This window comes from Pipra filicauda, unplaced genomic scaffold (assembly GCF_003945595.2).
Source record: "Pipra filicauda isolate LSUMZ 115617 unplaced genomic scaffold, ASM394559v2 scaffold295_size919547_pilon, whole genome shotgun sequence".
Taxonomy (NCBI): Eukaryota; Metazoa; Chordata; class Aves; order Passeriformes; family Pipridae; genus Pipra; species Pipra filicauda.
This window is the reverse complement of record NW_024104415.1, coordinates 104,035-126,012: the sequence shown is the minus strand read 5'-3', so window position 1 is coordinate 126,012 and position 21,978 is coordinate 104,035. Positions and strand designations below refer to the sequence as shown.

General features: G+C 41.2%; 3 protein-coding genes across 6 annotated transcripts in view; all 3 read right to left on the bottom strand.

Annotated features, from left to right (window-relative positions):
• Positions 1–10,922, bottom strand: part of LEPR (leptin receptor) — a 41,256-nt gene extending 30,334 nt beyond the window's left edge. For 2 of the 3 annotated variants that reach the window (XR_005564210.1, XM_039383029.1), the window contains exon 1: positions 7,141–10,922. Coding sequence is in view for 2 of the 3 variants with exons in the window: in XM_039383029.1 (XP_039238963.1) it covers positions 7,141–7,172 (32 nt within the window). In the remaining variant the exon portion in view is untranslated. The remainder of the gene's footprint in view (positions 1–7,140) is intronic. The other variant, XM_039383028.1, reaches the window with a different exon arrangement.
• Positions 10,923–11,477: 555 nt separating this feature from the next.
• On the bottom strand, positions 11,478–16,936 carry LEPROT. The gene is made up of 4 exons (XM_027719062.2): positions 16,918–16,936; positions 16,569–16,644; positions 15,578–15,764; positions 11,478–14,252 (listed from the first exon to the last, which is right to left on the bottom strand). Exons 1-4 carry the CDS (start codon positions 16,931–16,933, stop codon positions 14,136–14,138), a joined length of 396 nt encoding a protein of 131 aa, XP_027574863.1. The 5' UTR covers positions 16,934–16,936; the 3' UTR covers positions 11,478–14,135.
• Positions 16,937–17,696: 760 nt separating this feature from the next.
• Positions 17,697–21,978, bottom strand: part of DNAJC6 (DnaJ heat shock protein family (Hsp40) member C6) — a 44,841-nt gene continuing 40,559 nt past the window's right edge. For both annotated transcript variants that reach the window (XM_027719037.2, XM_027719035.2), the window contains 3 exons: positions 21,519–21,664; positions 20,791–20,967; positions 17,697–19,888 (listed from right to left, as the gene is read on the bottom strand). In XM_027719037.2, the coding sequence (XP_027574838.1) occupies positions 19,787–19,888; positions 20,791–20,967; positions 21,519–21,664 (425 nt within the window). In that variant the 3' untranslated portion in view covers positions 17,697–19,786. The remainder of the gene's footprint in view (positions 19,889–20,790; positions 20,968–21,518; positions 21,665–21,978) is intronic.

The following is a 21,978-nucleotide window of genomic DNA, read 5'->3' as shown; positions in this document are numbered from 1 at the left end:
AAAAAAACCCCTACGCAGCCTCTACTCATGCATATTTATTTATTTTTAAAGGGTTTTTTCCTCCCTTAATATCTAAACTAAATCTTCCTAAAGTTTAATCCTCTTACTTTTTCATAGACATAGGAAGACAGGTATTTCCTCGTTTCAGAATTCTTTCATGTGTCTTACATTGTTGTCTCATACCAATCATCCTTTGTGCAAACTTAAGGTCCAGTTCTTTCTGTCTTCATAGATCATCTTTTCTGGAGACCTACTAAGGCTGATCTTATCCCTCTTCTACAACTCCCTGACAGGAGGGTAGAGCCAGGTGGGGGTGTAAGTCTATTCATTTAACAAAAATAATCCACCTGTCTGATTTAGAGCAGGATTAATTCCTCCCCAGTATTCACAAGTTCTCTGTGGACTCGTTTCATGAAAGGACAAAAGGTTTAAGTGTTGCTTTGGCTGGAGAAACTCTCAGAGCACACACCTTTACCTTCCAGGACAGAATCAGTCCTTGTTAGGTGTCCAAACCTTGTTGACAGTGATTCACCTTAGAGGCAAAAAGGAACGAATCCCATCATTTAACAGCAGAGGTGCTGCAGCAAGACAGGGATATCAATACATTGACTCATTTTCTGTCATCATCAAGAACAAGGTGTAACATGAGAAGATCTTCTCCTTTTTCTGCCCTTGGGGTTAAATTTAATATTAATGAAAAACCTGCCTCATATTGCAAAACTGTATTAACCTTAAACCATTTCTCCAGTGAACTTCTTGGTTTAGATACTTTCCAAATTTGCTATGAGGGGACGTTCCCTCTTCCAAAAAGCAAGCAGGGATCATAGAATCATGGAATGGTTTGGGTGGGAAGGACCTTAAAGCCCAGTCTGTTCCACCCCTGACCATGGGCAGGGACACCTTCCACTATTCCAGGTCACTCCAAGCCCCATCAAACCCGGCCTTGGACACTTCCAGGGATGGGGCAGCCACAGCTGCTCTGGGCAACCTGTGCCAGGGCCTTACCACCCTCACAGCCAAATTCTTTCCCAATATCTCATCTAAACCTACTTTCTTCCAGTGTGAAGCCATTCCCCCTCATCCTGTCACTCCAGGCCCTTGTCAAAATTACTCATCTTTTAAGTAACCAACACAAGTTTATGCCACAGCAAGCCCAGGGAAGTTTTCCAAATGGAAAGGATGAGCACAAAAAGCATAAAACCTTGATATTCATAAGATATGACTTTTCATTTATGCAGATCTGTAATTACTTTATAATCAAAGTATAATTTGAGAAGGCAGAACTGCCACCCCAGGGAACAGCACTGGGCTGGGAGCTCCACAGCAGCTGCTCATGGAGTGGGAGGAAGGAAGAAAGGGAGGAAAACTTAGTGGCACCAAACACCTTGGCTTTCCAAGTGTTCCAAGGGACACTTCTCTCCCATTCAGCTGCACCAATGGAATAGGCAGAAGGAAAATCTAATATTTCACAACATATTCCTAATTCTTTTTATGGTTAGATAGCTCTAACTGCTAGAAACAAGCTTTCAAAGGAGGCAGAAGGGAATGATCTATAGAAAATTCATTACAGGGGATTTTCATCCCTTTTTAAGCCTTCTCATGGCTGCAGGAGAGGTCCCAGGTAATTAGTGCTGTCACCATTAGTGAGGCCTATTTCCCAAAGGCTGAAGTGTAATTTGGCAAGAAGAAGATGCTGAGTGCATTCAAGGGGGAAATTGCAGCAAAAATACAAATTGGACAAAAAAAAAGTGGTCCTTCAAGTAGCAGGCTCTGTAGTTTAACTTCCATTTTGACATATCTATTTACTGGGCTTTTAAATAAAAACACCAGTTACTATAGTAACATTTACATCAGAGATTGTACTTCTGCTGCCTCTGAGGTACAGAAAACCCATCTGCTCCATTCACCTTTGTACTTCACTCCTGCAATATTTTAAATGACAATCCTGTTTTCTAATAAACTTTTTTTTTCCTAAATATTTTCCTTCTCAGCTTAGAAATTAAAGTACATTTGATCTAATTTTCTTTTAAATGACTAAGCCCTGTGTGTGGGAACATGACTCCTGGTTCCAGGGAGAACAGGATGTAAAAAGAACAGTGGAAGTGTCCAAGGCCAGGCTGGTTGGGGCTTGGAGCGACCTGGAAGGTGGAAGGTGTCCCTGCCCATGGCAGTGGGTGGAACTGGATGGGCTTTAAGGTTCCTTCCAACCCAAACCAGTCTGCAAGTCTAGGAAATAAGACAAATTTTGCTTTTCTAGTCCTGCTGTAATTTAGTTTTCTCCTGTAGGAATCATGGTAAAATGACAGATTATTATTACTTCCTTGGACAAACAGTCCCCTCCACACCTTTTATTTTAGCCTGTTAGAATGGCAAAGCATCACAGCTCATTCCAAGTTCTCCTCTGCTGCCTCTTCCATTTTTATTCCAGCCTCTTATCAGTAGATTTGTTATGAAATGCTTCTGTATCTCTGCTTTATTTCCACCCCTTTGTTTACTTTATGAACCCTACAATGAGTAAACAAGACAGAGCTCCTAATGCTCCCGAGCTTGCAGAGCCCTGGTTTAGTGCTGGAAGACCTACCACACTTTCCATGAGGTTTTCATGGTTAAACTCTGTTCTTACTCTAAAGAAGGAAGGTATTTACATAGCAAAACGTGTCCCTTTTGGGCAGATGGGGAAATGAAAACACCCAGGGTTCTCAATTCCACTAAACTGAGATCATGCCTGGACCTCACAGGAATTACAGCTGGAAAATACAGGGAGCAGAAGATAACAAAGAGTGAAGGTAACTCAGACACCTCTCCAGTGGGTTGACTTGCTTTTTCCTTCTATTTTTCCTCCTGATGAACACATACTTAAATCAGATTGTAGTGAAAACCTGCATGGATGGGACTGTGGCACAGCCCAAATGCTGCTGGTCATGGAAAGTTATGCTTTGCTGATGGCATAACCGTGAGAAAACCAGGATTTGCTTTTCATTCCAAAGAAGAGCATTGTTTAGTCTGTTAGCCCCACAATCCCTACCAGGATGAGAGCACCACTCAGACACATCTCAGTGAGAAGAAAGTAAATACCACTACTTTTTCCCCAAGGGGGTCGTGGTGGAAATCTATTTGCAGAAGCACTTTCTAAAACCTGGCACCAATCTGAGCTTCTCAAGTGTGTCATCGAGCCCAGAGGAGATGAATTCACAGAACAGAACTGGCAAGAGAGATAAATGGGGGAGAAAATGAGAAGGTATTTTGAATAAATGCCTTCAAGAAAAAAAAAAACCTAGGCCTTTTAGCAACTTAGATGTTTCTAAACCTGGCAGAAGTTCAGCTTGTGACATTCATGCACTCAGAAAAAAAACACCCAATAAAATGGTGTAATTCAAACTTTTGTGCTTTTGGCTATGGAAACAGGATTTTACTTCAAGGGTTTATATATCAGTGATGAGTTTCAGTCAACACCAGATAGAAACTTTAGATACTTCATGCCCATAATATATTAAAACCATGGAATGGTCGGGGGTGGAAGAGACCTTAAAGATCATCTCTACTTGATGGAAAAAAGCCACCATTTTTTCATGAAAACTGGTGAACTTAAGAGAATGGGGACAAGGATCCTCATCTACCTTGTCCAACCACTCTAAAAGGGAAAAAAACCCTAAATAAGAGAACATCACACATCTTTCATGGCTGTTTTCAGATGCATTGTTCTTCTCTAAAATCAGATCATTTTACCTAAAAATGAAGCAAAGTCCTACCATAGTGTGCCCACTTTTCAGCTACTACTAACCACAAGTTTAGGCATTAATTTTAGGTAATTCAGCATCAACCCTGGAGGATCTGGGTTTCAGTCTCCAAAATCTTGGCAGTATTTCATCCCTAATAAGATGCACTGTGATCAAGACCTATTAGAAAGCACATCTTACACTCATCCCAAACCCAGATGCACTGCAGTGATGAGACATCATGTGCAGCAGCAAAGACACTTCTGTCTCAGTAACTTCTCAGAGCCAGATCCCAATTTCAAAACATCAGGGAATATTCCAACGCAAGTGGCCAATTGTTTTGGAAGGAAATCAGAAAAATAGAGTGGGGAAAAGAGGTGGGGAATGGCTGGATCCATATGGTGAGATGTTGACATTCTGCATGACTTATTTTCTGGACAAACAGTAATGCGTGAGAAGGAACAGCATGGGAGAAAAATAAAAGGTTATAGAGTGTGTGGTGAGAAAACAGGAAAAAATGGGTTAGGAAGGGGCAGATATGGGAAAAGGCAAGAACAACAAGCAAATGGACCCTGCCAGGGTGGAAATGATGTGTCCAGATAGTGCTGGCACAGAAGAAGTGTGACCAAAGGGATGATCATGGGATTCTGACAGGAGGGAAAGGGTCAACAGGAACAGAGTCCCCACGAAAGAGGGGTGAAGTCCCTGTGGAGAGGATGGTGCTGCCAGCAGGATGGGTGCCAGACCCTCAGGCTTAGGGGCTGGTGAGAGCACTTGGACACTGGATTTTGAAAATATTACCCTCTCCTTGGCAGAGAAATGGGAGCAGTAAGGCAGGGGCACCACACTCAAGTAACGCCTGGGACAGCTGCTCCCTGTTATAACAGCCCCAGTTTTTGGTGCCATGTGGATTAGCCTGGGAGTAGCACATGGAGAAGGTGTTCTGTATGGCTTAATTCCCACATGAATTCCCCATGGGAAACGACTCCTCAGACAGTCCCACCCCCCTTTGCCTCATGCTCCTGCACAAGCAGGTGAAGGCTAAGCCAGTGCTGATGTTGGAGGAGATGAGAAGAACAAGCAGGGAAGGGATCAGCTCTGTCACTCTGGGTTCTTTGGCAAGGACGCCACCAAACACCAGACCCTTGAAGTCTGGGGACAAGAGGAGCAGACACAAATTTCAGTCCTTCCACACACACAAACGCCCTGCTGGATGCAGAACTTTCATTTCATCATAAGACTAGACAAGAGCAGAAACGATTCAGAACATACCCCAGTCTTTCACTCATATCCCAGGCCTTGCACTCTGTTTAAAATGTCACAGTTTTGTACATTTACAGATACTCTCCATGTCCAAACATGAAGAGTCTCCCTTATTGATTAGGTATTTGAGCCAAAACGTCTCCACTTGAAGAGTGTCAAACACAAATCTAATTTGATTATTCTGTTCAGACAGGCTTTCCCTTCAGAAAGGTCATATTTAATCTGGCGTTATTCCATCATGGATCTGGCCACAGGATATCTGAATGGCTACTAATAATATGGCATCCATGAACTAGTAATATGGTACCCATGAAAAACCTAGCTAAACATCAGTTTTTCCCCCTCCACATCCCTACTTTTTACTCCCTCAATTCCAGTTTCTTTGTATGTGGCTTAAAGGAGAAAAAAATTAGTATCGAACATGATTCATAAAAGTAACTCCAAAAGGTTTCATTTTGGGTCAGAAGTTTTGATGTCTAAATGGGAACAAAATACACTAAATCCTGCTCCAAATAAAAATACAGCCACAAGGAATGACCTATTACTGCAATTTAAAAGGTAACTGTTATCAACTTAACATGATTACTTAAAGTGCTACAGGAAAACAGGCACTGACTGACCCTCGAAACAAGTTTACCCACAAAATTCCTCATTACCTGCCCACTGCAGACCAGAAAATGCAATTATCTCCAGTAACTTGTACCACCTCACACAAAACTGAGAAGAGCTGGGTACAATAACACTGCAATATCAGACAGACAGGTGGAAGAATGATGGTTTTACCCTTTGATTTACTCACACAAAGCCTTCTGCAGAGAATCATAAAGTTCAGGATCTGTTTGTAAATGATCCCCCAAAATTGGCTTTATTTCTGTTTTAGGTGTAATTATTCTCGTCACTAAAGGAAAAGGAGGGTGCAGAGGGATCAGTGCTGTCATTAACTGTGACTTCCATCACTTGTCAGAATCAATCACTGTATGAACAGAAGATGAAACTAAAACTCAATTAACTGGGCCATTTTCCAAGGTACACAAATTTTGAGAAACTGTTTTTGAACAAACCCTTCCAGAGCACTTACTTTCAAGAATTAATAAGCAGACTTTAGGGTTTTATATTTAATAACAATTGTTCTACCCTGTACAGAGCTTAAGACACAACTGAGAGTTTCTATTTAAAACAGAACATTAAAAACCATCCAAATATGCCAAATCAGAGCTAGGGGAAAAGTTTAAAACTCTTTTAAAAATTAACAGAGCCTTTAAGATTTAGCACAAGGAACTCACTGTGTAGGTCAGGATTGACTGATTTATTGATGCTGGAGTCCTCTCACTAATCATGATCAATCTACCACTATCATTTAGTCCAATTCAACCCTCAAACAACTGATTTCCAAGAGCAAAGTTTTTCTGTAAGATATTCTGTTTTTTCAGTCTTTTAGGTGACTTGCTGCAGGAAAAGAGAATTTTCTGTTTAATGTAGACACGATGATTTTTAGTCAGATATTTTGTTCCATGTTCACATCTGAGCAGGATCTCAGACAGAATTCACTGAAACCACCAGGAGGCTTTTTGCTGATTTTTAGGGGATTTGGGGTTAAGCTTTTAAGTGAAGATAAGTGGTGAATTTTTAACATTTTTCTCTACACAGGGGCAAATCAGGGATATAATCCAGATGCTTCTGCTGTGCCAGTTGCACTGGGAGATGAATGAGATGCATCCTGGTGTGTGATTACTGGCCTTATCTAGTAATGCTGGATTTGTATCAGAATTAATACACAATGTCAAAAGGCACATTCCTTAAGAGCATGTGCCAATTCCTCTGGAAATAAGGACTCAATCTCAAGGCTGTCCATACACCTGTTCTCCTTAGGCTCTGGATAATCCTCACTACACCCCAAGGTGGAACGAATTTGTCCTTCCAGCCAAGCCTTCTGCTTTCACTTGTGCGTTTGACAGAAAAGTGGCTACAAACAACACAATTCTGCATCCAGCACCTCAACACAAACCCAAATTCAAGGCCAAGCCTCCCCCTTGGATGAGAGATTAAGTTTTAACAGTTAGGCAGTGCTGTGGTTATAAAATGCAAACTCAAATTTATCCTTAAACCAGGTTGTGTTAAAAAAAAACAAACCAACAAACCAACATATAAAAGAAGCACTTACTTATATGCTGCTATAGGTTGTGGCTGTCCCATCCCTTGAAGTGTTCAAGGCCAGGTTGGAACAACTTGGTCTAGTGGAAGGTGTCCCTGCCCATGGCAGGGGTGGAATGAGATGAGCTTCAAGGTCCCTGCCAACCCAAACCATTCCGGGATTCTATGATACAAAAAAGTCCTGATTTTAACAGCAAAGACACCAAAAGGCAAATGAGGACATGGCAATCAAGACAAGAGTACTCCAGAGGAGGAACTGGAATTGCCCAACTCCCTGGTTAAGGAAACTCATCTCAGAGGGGTTTCTTGATGCAGCTGAGGAATTCAGTCCTTACAGAAGAACACTGAATATTTTGAGGCTCTTTTTGTTAAAAACCAGTTTTAAGTAATTAGAAACTGGAAGTCAGTCATCAATTCCCATCCAGAACTAATGAGTATTTTATGACATAGTTCTTTCTAAATTGCCACTTGCCTGCCCCTCCTTCCGTCTCATTAATACCATCCAGAAATCACTGTTTGTGAGTTCTGAATGCAGGGCTGGCCTTTGGCTCAGCTTCTGACACCCAGAGGTAACAACAGCTCAGTCCCATCAGGGAAGGGAAGCTGGGATGGTGGAATTACTGACTGGGAGAGCTTAAAATTAACTCTCCTATTCCAGAGGACCTTGGAAGTGACAACCAGTTGCTTTGGGTTGGTTTTTGGTGGAACTAGCTAAAGAAGGAGCAGGGAGGGGACCCTTAGGCCCTACTGTAGGCCAGGGTTTGTTCAGGGATCTGAGGGTTCCAAGGGCAACCCCAAGAGTTCAGGTGAGGGCTGGAGTCAGGGCAGAGCTGCAGCTCAACACTTGGAGCTGGGACCTTCTGTGCTCCCAGGGCTAAAACTACTAAAAGGAGATGAAGAGAACAGAGCAATGATGGGGCACAGCGCTGTAAAAGAAGAGAGGGACAAAGATACCTGTGTTGATCTTTGGGTGACCAAAGGGAGTTGAATAATCCCAACCCTGAGGATATTTGCTGAATCCTAATTAACTTTGCACATTCATCACTTCTGAGACTCCCAAAGGCTGTGCATTTTGAAATTATTTCTAATGATTATCTGTCCAGCTATTATGAGATCCTTGAAAACTAAGATATTTTCTGCTGTAGATTTTAATTAAACAGTAAAATATTTGTTAGAAATACAATCTTCTTTGAAGGAATGGGGAGAAAAGAGAGCATGTTCTGGACTGGCTACAGTTTCTATTACCTGACTCAAAAGGTAAAATTTACTTCCTGTATGCATGAAAAATATGCTGCATTTCTTAATATTTTAAAATGAAAGTAAGAGCAGAGTTCTCTTTTGGGACTTATTCCATGGGAAATGGTTTTATCATTATGCAGTTGTTTGAAACATCTTAACGTCTCCTTGCAATCACTATTTAGTGATAAAAAAACTGGCCACACGGGGTGACACTGAGTTGTGTTACTGGAAACAAGGACAAGCTGTTAAATCCTCTCCTGGGTGAAGTGTCCTGTGTTTAAGATAGGGATTTGTGTATCCAACATCCTGTGAGGTACAGCCAGGAGACACAGACCCCCAGACAAGAGGGCCAGTGTGTCCCACAGTGACTCATGAGCACACTCAGATTGTCCTCACACATTAAAGGGTTCAGCACACAACTGGATTAGGCCTTTCATCTCTCCTTCCCCACCCCAGTGATCCCAAATTCCCATCAACTTCCAAACTCGATCAGCAGCCATCGCAACAACTATTGCAGCTTTTGTTTCTGTGTGGTAGAAAGGCTTTTTTTTTCCTTTTAAAGATGGAAAACCAGTAACAAAAGCTCCTGTTATATTGGGATGCCCAATATGACCCAGGCTTGGGTACAACAAAATGAGGAACAAAATCCCAAGACCAGATCAAACAGTCCCAACAAAGGGTAAGCAAGACATACAAATGTCACCATCAATCCTCCTGTTCCAAGGATATGCTTTGTAAGGCACAATAAATACAGTTTAACTTGTTCCCAAATCCTCAAGCAAACAAAAACATCCAAGCAGCAGCTGTCAGTTATTCATATTGACCAAGAAAATGAAAGCACCAGTCAGTATAGTGGAAAATGAAGCTCAAAGCAGGTGATAAAAATCAAAATTCACTGGCATTGAGAGCCTCAGCTGAATTCTTGAATCTACCAGATGCTAACACCCCTGCTTTTGTCTCAGCACTCCATTTAAAGATTTCAGATTAACTCTATAAAACTTGAGCATGAATATGATTTCTGGGGTTTTGTGCACGTGGTTTGTCTTTTTAACTCCACAAAAGTGAGTAGTTAATTTTATCAGCATTCTCCAGGAAAACATGTAATTGAAAATACAATATAACACAGGCAGTGAATGCCAGTTTAGCTGTCAGCAAGCAAAAAGCTAAGAAGATCTCAGGGTTTCAGAGCACAACAGCTGGGAGCACTGCTGGAACTACATATTTGAAATTCCCCATTTCAACAGACAGCCCTGTTCTAAGTACTCCACAGTAAGGTCTTCCCTAAAACCAACCATCCAAAAGCAAGGCTGTTCTATGTGTAATTTTGCACAATTATGTTCAATACACATAACTTTCTCTATTAAACAAAGCCATGGGTTGAGTCTCAGTTTAAAGGCAATCTTCTTCCTATCCCCCAAGAATTTTCTGGGAGAAAACAGGTATGTTTTTAGAATCCCTCTCCTCTCCCCAGCAGTATCTACACTTCCAGGTGTTTAGGGCCAGTGGGAAGAGTCTCCTGCACACGGAGACAAGGAATGATCATCCTCCTGGGAGAGGAAGCAGGGACCAACCAACCAGTCCATTAGAAAGAGAAGTATCCAGACTATTTGTTACAATCTAGAACTAGTCTGCAGGAAGTAAAATTTCCCCCCCAAAAGCAGAAAACCTCCTGCTGAAATACTGGTCATGGGGAATAAACAACTGTGACCCATTTTTTAATATAACCCAGAAACAGCTCAAACAAACCTCAGCATAAAGGACAAAAGCAAAACAATAAAACAAGATAAATACAAGGACAAGGCATTGGAGAAAATGTTTCTCTAAGAGTGTCCCAGCTGATCTTTAAAATTTAATCACAATTCACCAGCCAGAGCTTCCTTACCTATTTTATTGGGAGACACTTCCCTGTAAAGCCCTCCAGTACACACTGGTCATGTATTGCAGGGGCCACTTAAACAAATCAATGACTCATTAGTACTTGGTGAGCATCTAGCTTAATAAAATAGTCTGTTCATCCGTTATCAGAGACTAGAAACAATCCCTGCAGAGTGAAAGATGTAGGATCTTAGAAGTCCTGCTGTGTTAAGGACTGAGATCAGGGTTAGAGATCATTTTAGAGCTTTACATTGTTGTCAGTATAACAATACAATTTGATATGTGGTTTACCAGGACAGTTTGTTTGGGTAACTCCTGGGTATTAATGAGTTTACATTCATTTTATGGGATTGAAGTCTGTTTAAAGGGTTTAGGAAGTTACCTGAGGTCATAACAACTAGTTAGGAAGGTTACCAGCTTTCTTAGAGGAACGAAGAGCCTTCAAAACCAGTGCCAGCCTGACCAGCACCCCCTTATACAGTTTTTTTCCCTTCAGCTAAACATATGTTTTCAATAAACATCTCTGTTAAGTACAAAAACAAGCAGCTACAACAAGGGTGGGAGGGATAGGAAATAAAAGTTACACCACAAAGATAATACTCACAAATCCAGCAGCAGGTTAAATAAGGGAGCTCAGGAACCAAGCCTAGAGCCTGAAGTGACTCTCTGTGCCAAACGTGAGCTCGCTGATGCAAAAAACAATACACTCACCTTCTCCAAAGCCTGGTTGCTCGGGGTACTGCTGGGAACAGAAAGCTCCAGCTATTGAGAACAGACACAGCCTTCTCCTGATGGTGGGGACCTCAGAAACTGATGAAAAACTGAGCAAGCTCCACCTTCACAAGCTCTGGTGGGATCAAAATCACCCAATTTAATACATTCACCACCTTAATTGCAGGAGAACTGACCTGGAAATGAAAGAGAGCTTTGATGCCCTCTGCATCCCTGCATACCAGTGCTGGCAGGGTCCAGACTGGAAAGTGGAAGAGGTCAAGTACTACCTTACATCCCATCTTTTTTATGGAAGGCTTTTAAAAAACTCACAGATTTACCATGTACTAAGAGATAAGTGATGATAATTTACCTGCATATTTAAATAGAGCCTCTACAACACATCCTACAGTAATTCCACCTTCATGGCTTCTGAAGTTTGTCACTTATACCATCAGGAAAGCACCACTGGATACATTTTATCTTTCTTCTCGCCTCTTGAAATTTAAGACAGACAAACACTTAAGCATCAGATACGTTTATTAGACAACTCGAAAAGTCAGTTTTATTAGACAACTCAAAAAGAAAAGTAAAATGTATTTTAATGTCCATGTTTTAATACTTCATGATCTCAAGAACGTGGCAATCACAGAAGATAAAAACAGTGTTTACAAAAGTTCCAAAAGCTGCACTGCATTCCCAGCTACAGGAAACAGGATTAGGGACAAGGAAGCTTTATAAAATGCAGCCACAGATTTTCAGCTCATTATGAAACACAGTGATATAGCCATGTATATGCATTCACAAAAAAATCGGCACAGTATGGAAATTAAGGCACTTTGGATACATAGTATTCACTTCCAAATAGGAAAACAATTTCAGAGAAACCACAGTAAATTGCTACTGGAGGATGGTGACAGTATGCCCAGTACAGACCAGCAGAGCACCAAGGTTGGGTGAGTGAGTGAAGTTCTGGTTAAAAAAAAAAAAGCAATGAAATATTTTTTTTTTTACCCTATTTGATTCAAGCAAATTTACTTTTACAGAGGCCAAGGAAGATTTCCATGATTTAAACACTGATAAAAACAATTTTAAGAGTTAAATGTAAGAAGTCCATGTGAAAACTGCATGAAGTTCACATTAAGGATTAGTGCATGTAACTGTTTCAAAAAGAATAAAAATAAAAAGCAATGGCCTTCTCCATTCAGCCTTCACCTGCTGTTTCATGAGGTCCCCACCAACCCCAGCCAGACCAAGGGAATACAGTACAGCAGGATAATTTGGCAAAAAGCAATTTCTCTTCAGAGCTGCACTTTCTGCTCCTCCTGTTCAGTTCAGATTGTCCCTGTTTCCTTCCTGTGTCCCCCTGTGCCACCAGCACACTGATATTTAAGACATCTACAACACATTCCACAAATAATCATTCTCTAATTGAAAGAAAAAATCATCTCAGCTGGTTTCCCCCCACTGTGAAAGCAAAACTTAGTAATTGAGTAGTTTTGCAGCCTTTGGTAGGTAAATGCCAAGGAGTAAAACCACTCCAAAGTTCAACTCTAATCCACCAGGAGTTAAATAGAATTGTTAGCAATGGCATTGGGCATTTATAGGATCAGGCACTTAAATTGGGTATTATTGTTGCCATTTCACTTTATTATTTTGCGTAAAAAATGCCATTTTATAGGAAAAAAGGTAACTTCTTCAAAAATCAAAACAGGGCTTAGACATGGAAATGATGTTTACTCCAAAGAACTTGGCTTTTAATTAGGCCAAATAATTCCCATGGGAGTAGGGTCCAGCAGATTTCATCCAGAGCCAGGAAGAAGACACTAAGATACATCTGGACAAGTATATCCTGCTATATCTCCAATGTACCATTAACATCCAGGAGAAACTGTCCTTTCATGTCAATTCTTCTTTTACCAGAACAACAGCCTGGACACCCTTCATTATAAAACACAGCATTCCCCAGCACTGAAATGTTCCCCTCACACACAGCTGATATTTCCATTTAAAACATGGAATTAACCTTCCTGAAACCTGATTTTCCATTCCTACTTGAGCCATATTCCAGTACTTGGACCACAGAATGATTTCCAGTACTTGGACCACAGAATGATTTCTGTCCCCAGTATCTGAGTGTTCACAGAAAATCCATCCATTTTGAACCTTTGCTCTGGGTTGTATCAGAATCTATTCTCACAAAACTACAGTAATAAAACTTACTTTTCTAAGTGTGATGATGTGACTCTTTATCAGCATAAAGCTATTTGAAAATATAGTGTTTTATGTAACAATCATTTTTTTTACAGACAAAAAAATAGTAATTGAATAAGTCTGTTTTAAAAGCAATGAGAAGAAGTCCTACTCAGAACACTCAATTCTTTGCAATTCAGGCATTTCACACATAAAAATAAAGAACTGAACACAAGATTGTAATTTTAAGTGTCCTGAGAGCAGTTTCTCCTTTTGTGAACCTTCATAAGAGAAGTAATGTCAGCTCTGAGCACTAAAATATATTATTCCCCAAATATATCCCCATTTGTTAAGCTGAATAGGGACACAGAGTATCTTGGTGGGGAGAAAAATATCTTTTAAATAAACATCATAAATGGAAAGAAGGATTTTTAACCAGGGTTATTTCCTTTTGCTTTCATTAGGTAGTAAGAGAGTTGGCATAACTTATGTTTCATTTAATGTTATCAAGAAAAAAACCAAAATTACAATCCATCAGATGAAATTAAATATTAACTCATCCCTAATCGAGGCAGAAAGATTGATCAAGTTGAACAGTATCAATTAGGATAATCTTTAGACTGTTCTACTTTGATTACATGGTTCAAAACCCAACAGGAATGTTGACCAGTGTCACATGTATCAATGTGATATCAGTTAATACCAATTAACCCAAAAGTTAATGCATTGATAGTGAAAAAAACAGGTAAAACTCCTTGTTTTGTAAACCTAGAGGACAAATTTGCAATAGTAATCCCAGATTTGACTGAATACTTTAAGCCAACTGTCACCACTGTCCCTTTGGCTGAAGTGCATCATAAAAAAGCACATTATGGACTGATAAAGCTACATGTTTATGCACCACATGTTATAATATCTATACATATACACAGAGTATGGTAAGAAAGGCTGTAAAATAGCAAATGTTACCAGCACCAGAGTGAAGTCCTACCACTGCTCCCAGCTAAAGTCATCTCCTCTCCCAAACACAAGGAAAAAGCCTAAAATAGTAAGGAAAATGACTGCATTGCCAGCCAGCACCAGGCCACAGGCTCCCCATTTGATCTGAAATGCAAGGAAATGGAACAATCAAAGCAAATCAAAGTCCAGGGCAGATATTTCTATGCATTAGAGAAACTAAAAACACTACAGGAAGGTGCTAAAAGCATACAGAAAAAGACGAATAATAAATAATTCAATTTATGTGGCTAATTATTCAATTAGCAGCCACTCATACTGCTAATACAACACTTCAACAGGCTAATGCTATGATGCAGAACAAAATAAAAATAATAAAATAATAATGAAAATAATATAAATATATAAATAATATAAATAATCTATACATAATATAAATAATATAAAAATACAAATATAATAAAGTAAAATAACTAAAATAATTTTTAAAATAATAATAAAAAACCACTTGCCATAGAGATCATTAAAACATACCTAAATCAGAGAGAAATGTTATGAAATTAGTGCTCTCCTTTAATTGCCATGCAACAAAATAAAAGATCTCCTTTCAAATAACTAACGAGCATTTAAAAAATGGTCTTAAAAGTAAATAGCCTTTCTTTTAACAATTTGTCCAACTGATTTTACTCAAATAAGCAACATTTAACACTAAAAGGTACAGTTGTGAATTAGAGTTCCCTCTCGTGGTCATTCTGCTTCTATCTGGCAGCTCCTAGTGCCAGATCCACAATTTCAAAAGTGTCAGGGAAATTGGACATTAAAAATAAACTCAAACTCAGCGTACAAGTTTCAAGAAAAACTCAAAGACTGAAGGGGAAAAACAACACAACAAAAAAAGTCACTGGGTAGTTTGGGAGATGGGACAAAGGAATTCTTTGCCTGGCAAATAAATGTGACAAAAATCTCACCCCTGAAGAGCAGCTCAGAAAGCAAAGAGAAGAGGAGTTAAGTAGAGTTTCCTCAGACTCTGAGGGGACAAAGCAAGAGCTTGGGAAATGCTTTGAAAACTAGGAAGGGCAGTTCTAGAAGTTTAGCCTTTTATCTTTTAACTGACAAAGGACTCCAGTCACCAAGTTTTCAGCATCCTAAATGGAGAAAGCAGACATTCCAAGATAAAAATAAGGAAGCTGGTGCAAAGGGTCATGAGATACAGAGGCATGAGATGGAAGAGGAGATGTTATCTTGTATTAGACCAAAACGAATCCAGGGCAAAGAAAAACAGCTAAAAAATTTTCAGTCATGCAAGTCCTTCATTCGGGTCAAAAAGCAGCACTGACACAACTTCAGCAGATTGTTTTCATCTGGAGACATCAAATAATAAAATTAACGACAGGATTTACAGGCAGCAACAGTGCATTTAAAGATTATTCTCAGCAACTGGTGTCTAAAAATAAAAATTAGCAAGAACTTACTGCTTCAACCCGTGCAAGGATTATTGGAAATCCAAAAGCTGAGACAACAATTCCTGTGGTGAAGAAATAGGCCAGTTCTCTGCAGGCACTGCTGGCAGCATCACTGTCATCACTCACTCTTCTGGCAATGAAGTGGGGAATGGGGCAGATGAAGTAAAATATCAACACAAACAGAGGCCAGTACACACTGGGAAGGGGGAAAAAGGAAATGTATAATCAGTTAAATGGATGCTTCAGTCAGAAAAATTATTGCAATAGCTCTAATCCCACTTTATAGTTTGAAAAGGGGATCACCCACCCACAAGATTTCACCCAAAAAGTGGCAATCCCACCTCACTTTCCCTGGCACAAGCACTCACAGAGCAGAAACCACCCCTCTCACACGACCAAGTGTTAATTTGTTTGACATTTGCATCACTTTGCTGATTCAAGCCTCACCACAGAGGGAAGAGGAACGTGAGCAGGATAGGAGCAGCTTTCCCAAATTAGAGGGATAACCCAGCTGGCTGAAGGCACACCCCGGCACTCCCATCTCTGTGTCAGGGCTCTCAGGAGCCTTCTCTGCGTTTTCAAGTGTTACAGACACAGAATCACAGAATTCTAGAACAGTTTGGGTTGGAAAAGACTCAAAAGCTCATCTAGTTCCAACCTCCATGGGTGGGGACATCCCAACTGGAGCCTTGTGGGAGGATGGTTTAGAAAAACAGAAAATTAAGGGAAAGGACTGTGCGAGGTTAAAAATCGCTGTTTAGCAACCTGGCACCGCGTTTCCAGAGACAGCACAGAGCTGCCTGCAGTATTTTTTTTTTTTTAATGGAAGTGCAAATATCGGCTAAGGAAGTGGCCTTTAATCACAACAAACCGCCACGTGTCAAGAGCCAGGAAGTGGCGGACTGCTGGAAGAGCCAAACAGCTCAGTTAAACGAAAGTAACATCTCAATTAATAGATTTGAAGCAGGAGAAACTTTGGGAAGTCAGCCGGCCCGCTCACCCGTAGTACTCCAGGGCGCAGCCCAGCATGAGGAACGTCAGCCCGATGGCTCCGCTGAAGGACAGGGCCACGAGAGCTGCAACGGCACAGGGCGGGCGGTGAGGCGGCGGCCGGGCATCCCCCCCGGGGACCGGGCATCTTCCCCCCGGGGACCGGGTACCACCTCAGCGGGGACGGGCATCCCTCCCGCGGGACCGGGTACCACCGCACAGGGGACCGGGAACCGCCTCCCCGGGGACCGGGCATCCCTTCCCGCATTCCCGGCCGCCAGCTCCCGCGCTGAGGCGATGCGTGGACGCTCCCTGAGCGGGAAGCCTTGGGAAGGAGGGAGGGAAGAAACTCTCCGTACCTTTGACGCCCGCCATGTCCGGCCTCCGGAGGTGACTTCCGCCTTCTGGCCACGCCCCCGTCACGTGACCGCCGCGTTAACCAGGCGGAGGGGCGGGACAAGAAGTTCCCGCCCTCGCGACAAGGGGCGGGGTCTGCTGAGGGAGCGGCCCCTGCGAGGGGTTAGGGAAGAACGGCCTTTTTGACCCAATAAGAGCCTTTTTGTCCCAAGAGCTACCCGATTTTTGCCCTAAGACTGATCTTTTCGGCCTGAGAACAGCCGTTTTGATCCTAGAACAACATTTTTGCCCCAAGAACAGTCCTTTGATTCAAGAACAGTCTTTTTGAGGGAGATTTTGGACAGCCCTTTGGATACCCCTCCCCAGGGACCTTTTCTTCAGACACCTCCCCTCTCTCCCTCTTATTTCTTCTCGTTTCGTATCTCTCTGATACAGATTTTTTCCCGTTTTTCATTGTTAATTTTAAATAGCTTTGAACCAAGAAGGCTAATTAAAGCAGGCTTAAGCAGCTGAATGCTTCAAGTGAAAATTTTGGGGTTGCTGACTTGCCTGACTATGGGTCTCTGGAGCACAGTAGCATAAGTACAGCAATGACAAGTTGTTTCCAAAACATCTTAAATTGGGAAAAGCACTTGGAATGCCAACCTGTGGATAACCACAGGCATTAATGACCACTTACAGCAGCAATACTGCCCCTGTCCAGGGCACACCACCCCTCACACAGGAGCTGTTGTAGGACTTTAACCTTTTGGACTGGTCACAAGCACAAAACATACCTGAATATGTTAATTCGAGCTCTTTAATGTATGTACAAATGTTTTAGACCAGTCACAATTTCATTGAGTATATACCGTATTTACAAAAATTACAATAATTGAGTCAAACAGTAAACCTGAACATTGATAACCTCTGTCACTACCAGATATGACAAGAACTTTTTTTTTAGTTAACTATTTTGATATACATACGTCCTAATACTTTCATGCATCCATAAAAACATTAGGGATGGAAGTAATCAAAGCTTAAGTGGCAGAGAGGTTTTTTTGGTAGATAAAGTTTAATGATGGATTTGTATTTTGTGAAGGGATGAGTATCCAGAGTTATGTGCCATGACAAACTCCATACAAAGCTAATGTTGTTTTCATCATTAAAAAAGTACGTTATAGTAATGAGATCCTTTTTATTATATAGGCATAGGTCACAATATCTACAAATGTGAATGAGAAACAGTAAACCAACAAATCACAGGAACATGATTCACATTCCAGTTATCTCTTTAAATAAGACAAGCACATACTGGATCAAAACATTAATAAATAACATCCAGTTTGTTACTATTATCTTAAGGTCTTTTATATAAAAGGAGACCTATGTGTTGGTTTCACATTTTCAGTTAATGGTAGTAAATAATGGACCAATACAACAAAAGGATGAGTTTTATACAGAAAGCAATGTACTTTGACACACTGTCTTTGCAGTAATAGCTTTGCCACTTGAAAATGTAAGTGCAACAAGTAGTGGATTGTCTTGAAAAACCACCAACTTTAAAGACTCACATCAGATGGCAACCTGTTCCTGAAGCAGTAAATACAATTTCCTGCCCATCTGCTGAATATCCCTCAAATACAGATACAACATGTTGGTAAATAAACTGCTACCTTTAGTAACTCTACAAAAGAATGCCAGAATTTGGGGTGAAGTTTGAATTTGAACTTGCTTTTTAACTAGGAAAGCTGCTTCAGCTTTAGCATCAGAGATATTTCCTTGTGATGTTACTGCTTTGGTCCAATATAAACTTTTAAGAGAATCAATTTGCACTATATTTACCTCAAAAATCAGACCTGGTCACCACGATCTGAAAGGTGAAGTTGCAACAGGTTGCAGCCTGCCAAGAGCCTTGGCCAAGTGCTCTGAAGCTGATAAAGGCATAAAGGTGATACAAGTGGGCTGGGAAAAGTCTTCTGAATCCTCAGGAAGGGGAAATGTTACCTATAGACTAGGGAGTTTCTAAAACTTTGCAGCAGAGCTTTAATTTGTTGATATTATTTTGTTTGATGGTTTCAAGCTGCTGGTGGGAAATGCAGTACATGCTCATTCCTCACTTTTACAAACATGGGGTCACCCTTCCCCCCCAAAACTGCTGTTTAACAAACCAGCCAGGTGCTGTTTAACATCAATGACTTTTTGCTTGCTTTAAAAGACACTTGCTGAGGAATTTCTTCTTTTACTGCTGGACTGTGAGGTGAAGTACAGGATTAATGCATAAAGCAGTGGGCAGCTGCCACGCTGACCTAACCCAGGATTCAGCTTTGGCTCTATTCAGGTAGACTACACTATATGAGCAATTAAGCAGCAAATGGTGACTGTTAGAAGTGTGTCTAAACCACATCTGAGCACTTAAATTTGATGAAGTTTGATCCAAACCCAAGAAAAAAAAAAAGTACATCGAAATTTGGGCTTCACCATCAGTTGTTGAACTCAACTGAAGTGTTGCCATGTCACATATCACCAAAAAAACAAAAAAAAAAGTAGGAAATTCACCAGCTACACTGTATCAGAGACAGAACAATTCCACCTTTTCCCAGTATGTGTTCTCTCTTCCCACTGGAATCCAAAGAAAAATATGAAAGTTACAAGAAACTGTAACCCCGAGGCTCTCGCAGGGTGAGCCAGGGGGCCAGATTTCCTCTGAGCTCAGGATTCTTGAGACAAGTGTTAGGAAACCTTTCTCTTGTTCTTCATGATAAGTATTAGGCTCTTGGTTTTCTGAAACTTCTGAATTTCCAGCCGGAGTTTGGTTGTTCTGTGATATTTGTGACAAAAGACTATATAAGCACTAGCACGGGTCTGTAGTGGAGGCTGAGAAAGTACCTAATACAAGGGTTTTTGTCCTTGATTTTCAAATTCTGACCAGGCATCATTTAGCTCCATAAATATCATCTTTGCATATTGTTCATATGGCTGTCCAGTAGCCTGGAATAAAAACAGAGAGACGGATATCACAGCTACCAAATCCAACCACACACAGGTGACATGTGAGCAGGGAGATTCCCAAGCAGTTACTGTTCACTTTCCACAAATTTACACTTACTCCTTGACAAAAATGAGCTACTCTGGAGGGCTGCTTACCTTCTTTACACCTGAAGAATATCTTGGCTCTTCTGGTCCTCAAAGCTCACAACCCCCCAGGTGTGACAAAGCACTGCCCCAAGGGCATAGTAAATGTAACGCAGGCATTGCAGGAGGCCTTTTGCCTGCACTGAAGGTGAAGAGTTGCCACCTGACACAGTTGCTTGATAAAACCAGTATTCCTGCAAGCCTTGGGGCAGCCTACATCTTCCCAAGCCTCGCCCACTGTCCTGAAACTCTCAGGGTCTTACTTTCCTTAAAAGTCCTCACCATAGGTTGTCCCAGGTGGAGTCATTGCACTCTGATCAGCAAGTGTAAGCAGCAAGACCACAAACTGGGTGATCAGATAACCTGATTGTTCCATTTTAGGAGTTTGATTTGAATCTCCTTTCCAGGCACGGTATTGTGGGCTGTTGTCCACCAGCAGAATGGCTGAGAGTCGAAGTGAGGGTGACAAAACCTGAAGATTTGAGTCTCTGCTGCTTGGAGCAGCAGGTACCAAGCAGTCTTGGGGCTGGGAGTGGTTACAGAATCGCAGACTGGTTTGGGTTGGAAAGGGCTTTAAAGCTCATCTTGTTCCTGGCCTTGGACACTTCCAGGGATGGGGTGAGAGTCCTCAGCTTTCAGAAATCATCAAAAATAATGGGCTGCCTTTTCCTAAGCTGTTTGCACAATAAATTAAGCAATATACCCCACACTTTATAACAACAGCAATGTCTGAACAAGTGAAAGTAGGAGAGCCTTACCTTGTCAGGATGAACGACGAGCACTGCCCGTCGATACACCTTCTTCACCTGCTCTGGTGTCACAAGGTCTGCCATACTCACAGGTTTCCACCTGGTCTCCCCTGCCCACAATACTGTGTGCATTGTGGACAGCAGGGCTCTTATATTCCTCTCCTTCCCTTCAATCCATTCCAGAACCTGGAGAAAGGAATGTGTCTCAATTTATGCCTTCCGTTAGATATTCCACTAGGACAAAGTTTCTTCATTTGAATAGCAATGACTCCAAGGAGAAGCTTACATTTCTTTCCATGCTTTATAAAACCTTTGGAAGACATTTGTCTGTCTCTAATTGATCATTAATTTTTATGTCCCTGCTAAAAATACTGACTTGGTAACACTTCAGTCATTAGATGGAATAGTCAGAAGTTGTGGTTTCATATTTCAAACATAGAGCAGGACAGACTGAATTTCCTTCCCTTCTCAATAGATCTGCAGTTTGGCAATTTATTGAGGAGAGATGAGAGAATTCCAAAGCAGGCAAGATTAATGAGGCAGAGGATTAGTTCAATAAGCTGTACTTGCTAATCAGGGCTGGAGTGATGTTGAAGACCAGCAGCTCAGACAGTAACACTGAGTAAGGCACTGTTGATGTGGTCTGGTTGAGGACAGAAATGTAACCTTGAAGTTTTAAATCTATTCAGGATGAATGACACATTGACTGTAAAACCATCACCAAGAATTTTGCTTACTTTTAGTTTTTCAGGGTCCATCTCCTTTGCCATTTCTTCTTTTCTCATCTCAGCTATTGTTTTGGGGCCCTTCTTGTCCTTGTGAGCATTAAAGCCTTGACCAGATAATAGATCTTCGAAATCTGCAGACACTTTTGGCTTTGAATCTTAAAAAACAAGATTTGAAGTTGTTATCACAATATGGGTGTATTTAACTCAGATTTTCTACCCAGGCTACCTCCCTCAATCACATTAAAAATCTCCCAGTGCTAATGAGCATGTGGATTCCCATAGAAGATCTTTAGGCTAATTTCACTTCTGAATTATTATTATTGAATCACAGAATCAGAGAATGGTTTGTGTTGGAAGGAACCTTAAAGCTCATCTAGTCCGAACCCTGCCATGGGCAGGGATATCTTCCCATGGGTCGGTTTGCTCCACACCCCGTCCAACCTGGCCTTGAACATTTCCAGGATTATTA

Excerpts from the sequence above, each read along its gene's own strand:
- LEPROT (XM_027719062.2), bottom strand. Across the intron at positions 15,765-16,568 it reads TGCGCCCTGGAGTACTACGG|TGTGTACTGGCCTCTGTTTG; the intron begins GTGAGCGGGCCG and ends CCCCCTTCCCAG. Across the intron at positions 14,253-15,577 it reads TCCTTGCACGGGTTGAAGCA|ATCAAATGGGGAGCCTGTGG; the intron begins GTAAGTTCTTGC and ends CTTGCATTTCAG.